A 3,319-nucleotide genomic window follows, 5' to 3' on the forward strand; every position below is an offset into this window, starting at 1 on the left:
AACTGACATTTTCTAAGATTTGGACGTAATGAAAGTTATTTAGAAAATGCTCTTAAATATCACCAATAATTCGCTAGTCCTAAACTATTAGGCTCCCCAAGACCATGACTCCCGTCCTGTTCACTTCCGCTAAATTTCTATTTTAGAAAGCACGGAACTTTGAATAGAAGGAAGGCTACCAAAAACATTTAGGAATTAGTAGAGTAACATTGATAAACATATTCTTTGTTATTATTATTTGTTTATTATTTTATGAATAACATTCTTCAATAAAGCGAGGCCTCATAATAATAACAATAATAATAAAATAATAATAGGCCTACTAATAATAGAAATAATAATAATAATAATAATAATAACAATAATAATGACAGTATACTGTAATATACCTACAGTATAATATTAAAAAGAGGAATGTCATTCGGATAAAATAACATTCTCGTTCTTACAGTAATTTGGAGTCGTTATGCATTTTGTGAAAGCTCGCACACGCAATAGAATATTCAAATACATTAAAGCGAGAAAAAAAGCTCTAGGCATATGATGCAGTGTGAGATCAATATGTTAGAGTAGTTTGTTTAAAAGATACAAAATTATATGAATATATACATGTGCGGAATCATGTAAGTGTCGAACCTGCTGGAAAGTGTTTGTCGTTTTTAAAGAGGGCTTTCCTGTCTCTGAGACTCGCACACATCGCTCATGAAAGGCAGCCCTCCAAAATGTCACCTGAACAATGCTGGCTCCCTCATCGACCTTGCTTTCCAGATCAATTTGGTCTCAATCACAATATAATGAAAATGCACTCCAAAAACAGATGCCCTTTAAAAAAAATACTTCTTCAGGAATAGCTCTCACACTTCAAGTTATTTATTGTTAACGTTTACTTGGTTTTGAAATATATACAGCAGCCATCACGCATTGTTCCTTTTTAACTTACAAAAGAATAAAGAAAACATAAAAGTGGACGCAATAACGATTATTATACATTTAAACGCATTCTTGTATGTTAGCCAAATATACAAGTCCCTACTTTATTTCATAAGTCTAAATGAATACATTAGTTTACAATATTAATATGATAAAATACCAGGTTATCACCGCAAATAAGGAGTGGTGGCTCAGTGTACTCCAAACCTGATCCCATCTCCCCCCAGTCCGCACTCAAGTGAAGCAGCATTCCTTTTTGTTTCAACAACATAGACTACGTTTAAAACATCATGAGGAAGGTCCAAAACATGGATTACAAAAGGTCCAGAAACGACATAATTGCTCAAGGACAGCCATTTCTGTAATGTTCAAAAATAGACTCCCCTGTCAGAGATGTCAAGAAAATGTGCCCTGATCAGCTGGTGCGCGTCAGTCTGTGCGCCCCGTAGCCCCGTGCCTCCAACACCAAAGGCCATAGTCTCAGCATTTGCGTTTGTGGTGTGAACTTTATATATATATATATATATATATATATATATATATATATATATATATATATATATATAAAGTTTGTTTTGCTGTTGCTTGGGCTCATCTGCAGGATCATATAGAAAAGTAAGAGTACTTTATGGAGTCCTACCACGTTCTTCCGTACAGGAGGTTTGAGCTGACCATGTTACTGGTGTAATCTACAGCAGATGTGTCTATCTGGGCCATGTTGAGCTGGCTGTGCAGTGAAGGGGGGCTTGGTGACATCTCCTCCAGCTCCAGAGCGTTCACCTGCTGCTGGCTCTGATGCTGGCTGAGACTGCTTGTCGGGGATGCGAGCACGACTCCGGCCCCGTTCTGTTGTTGGCCTTGTTGTTGGCTCTGTTGTACCTGTTGCTGATTCGGCGTCGGCGTGTTCGAGCCGTTCTGGCACGGTTTACCGTCCTTCACCAGAACTGGCACGGCTACGCGCCTCGGGGACTGCGCCTGCTGTTGGCACAGGTTACCGTCCTGTTGCTGCAGCTGCTGCGCCGCCTTGTCCTTGGCCTGGCGCTTCATTTTGTATCGGTGGTTCTGAAACCAAATCTTCACCTGGGTCGGTGTCAGGTGAATCATGCTGGCAAGGTGCTCCCTCTCAGGCGCGGACAGGTACTTCTGCTGCTTAAATCTCCTCTCCAGCTCGTAGACCTGAGCCTGTGAGAACAGCACGCGCCGTTTCCTCCTGGGCGCAGCGTGGAGAGCTGGCATGGATTTGGTGGCGTCCGCCATTCCTGTGAGACCCCCCATGCCGGTCATGTTCATACCTGTGGAAGGTCCCATGAATCTAGAAACTTAAAAATATACATACATATACGTGCGTTCAATAAACAGAAGAGGAGAACACTGTTTCGCCTGATGTAGAACTTAATTAAATATTTGCTGTTATAGAGTTGGTTAATGAATACGTGTTTTAATAAAACAGAAAATAACAATGGTATTGATTATTAATAATAACAATAATAATAACAATAATAATAATAATAATAATAATAATAATAATAATAATAATAATAATAATAATAATAATAGCCTAATAATATTCCTAATTTAAGACATTTCTCTTAAATATTTTTCCACTGTCAAAGATTGTGAAAAAACTAAAGCCAGACTTGAAAGAATGATCTCCTTTTCAGTTTTACCGGCAAAAATATTTTCCCTAAACAAATCATTCTTAAAATAAGATAATGTTAAATTATTATCGCTAATCCAAAAAAATTCTATATTTTTAAGAACCTTTTCACATTTAATCGTGCCTTTCGAAAAGTTAAATTATTTTCTCTGTATTTACTCTGAAATAAACTGAGAAACAAAAAAGGACTAAAATGCAGAAAATAACTTACTTGTGGAGTATCTTGGGTCCGGGTTGGTGCTGTACCACCCTGTTGCTGCTGCACTATTCCTCATGCTTTCCTGGTACGACGGGAGGTCTCCCATGTTGCCAATGCTTCCATTGCAGTATCCCCCCATTGCGCTGTGGGAGAACTGGGAGACGGAGTGCGGCATGTGGTAAGTGGTGGCCACGGTGGCGTTGTGGCCCATGGAGTGTTGTTGCATGCCGGTCTGAGACACCTGAGGCTGTCGGTAGGCTCCCAGTGGAGAGGTTAGGTTCCCTGCGCCGTCCATGCCACTAAACTTCTTGTAGGTCTCCTCGATTGGACTCAAAATATCTGTCACTGAAAAAGGCGTAGTATGCTTTGGGCTCAACGACATGATTCAGAAAGCAGGTAGATTTTTGTGTTTGAGCAGATCAACCGTGTTGTTGTATCGGCTCTCTCCTTGGTGGATGTCTACGTAAGAGAGTGCTTGTAGTGCGCCTGAGATCCTATTGATCGCCTTGGAGAAGGAGGCGAGCCCAGGGCGC

At 40.2% G+C, this 3,319-nt stretch overlaps 1 protein-coding gene across 2 annotated transcripts; it reads right to left on the bottom strand.

Annotated features, from left to right (window-relative positions):
• Positions 1-375: 375 nt before the first annotated feature.
• Positions 376-3,319, bottom strand: nkx2.4a (NK2 homeobox 4a). Of its 2 annotated transcripts, none has more exons than XM_061063411.1 (2): positions 2,799-3,319; positions 376-2,222 (listed from the first exon to the last, which is right to left on the bottom strand). In XM_061063411.1, exons 1-2 carry the CDS (start codon positions 3,166-3,168, stop codon positions 1,567-1,569), a joined length of 1,026 nt encoding a protein of 341 aa, XP_060919394.1. In that variant the 5' UTR covers positions 3,169-3,319; the 3' UTR covers positions 376-1,566. The 2 variants fall into 2 exon arrangements, with proteins under 2 accessions (XP_060919394.1, XP_060919392.1); XM_061063409.1 differs by having other exon boundaries at positions 376-2,249.

Source organism: Labrus mixtus, chromosome 18 (assembly GCF_963584025.1).
Source record: "Labrus mixtus chromosome 18, fLabMix1.1, whole genome shotgun sequence".
Taxonomy (NCBI): domain Eukaryota; kingdom Metazoa; phylum Chordata; class Actinopteri; order Labriformes; family Labridae; genus Labrus; species Labrus mixtus.

Excerpts from the sequence above, each read along its gene's own strand:
- nkx2.4a (XM_061063409.1), bottom strand. The coding sequence starts at position 3,168 with ATGTCGTTGAGCCCAAAGCATACTACGCCTTTTTCAGTGACAGATATT. Across the intron at positions 2,250-2,798 it reads GGACCCAAGATACTCCACAA|TTTCTAGATTCATGGGACCT; the intron begins GTAAGTTATTTT and ends TATATTTTTAAG.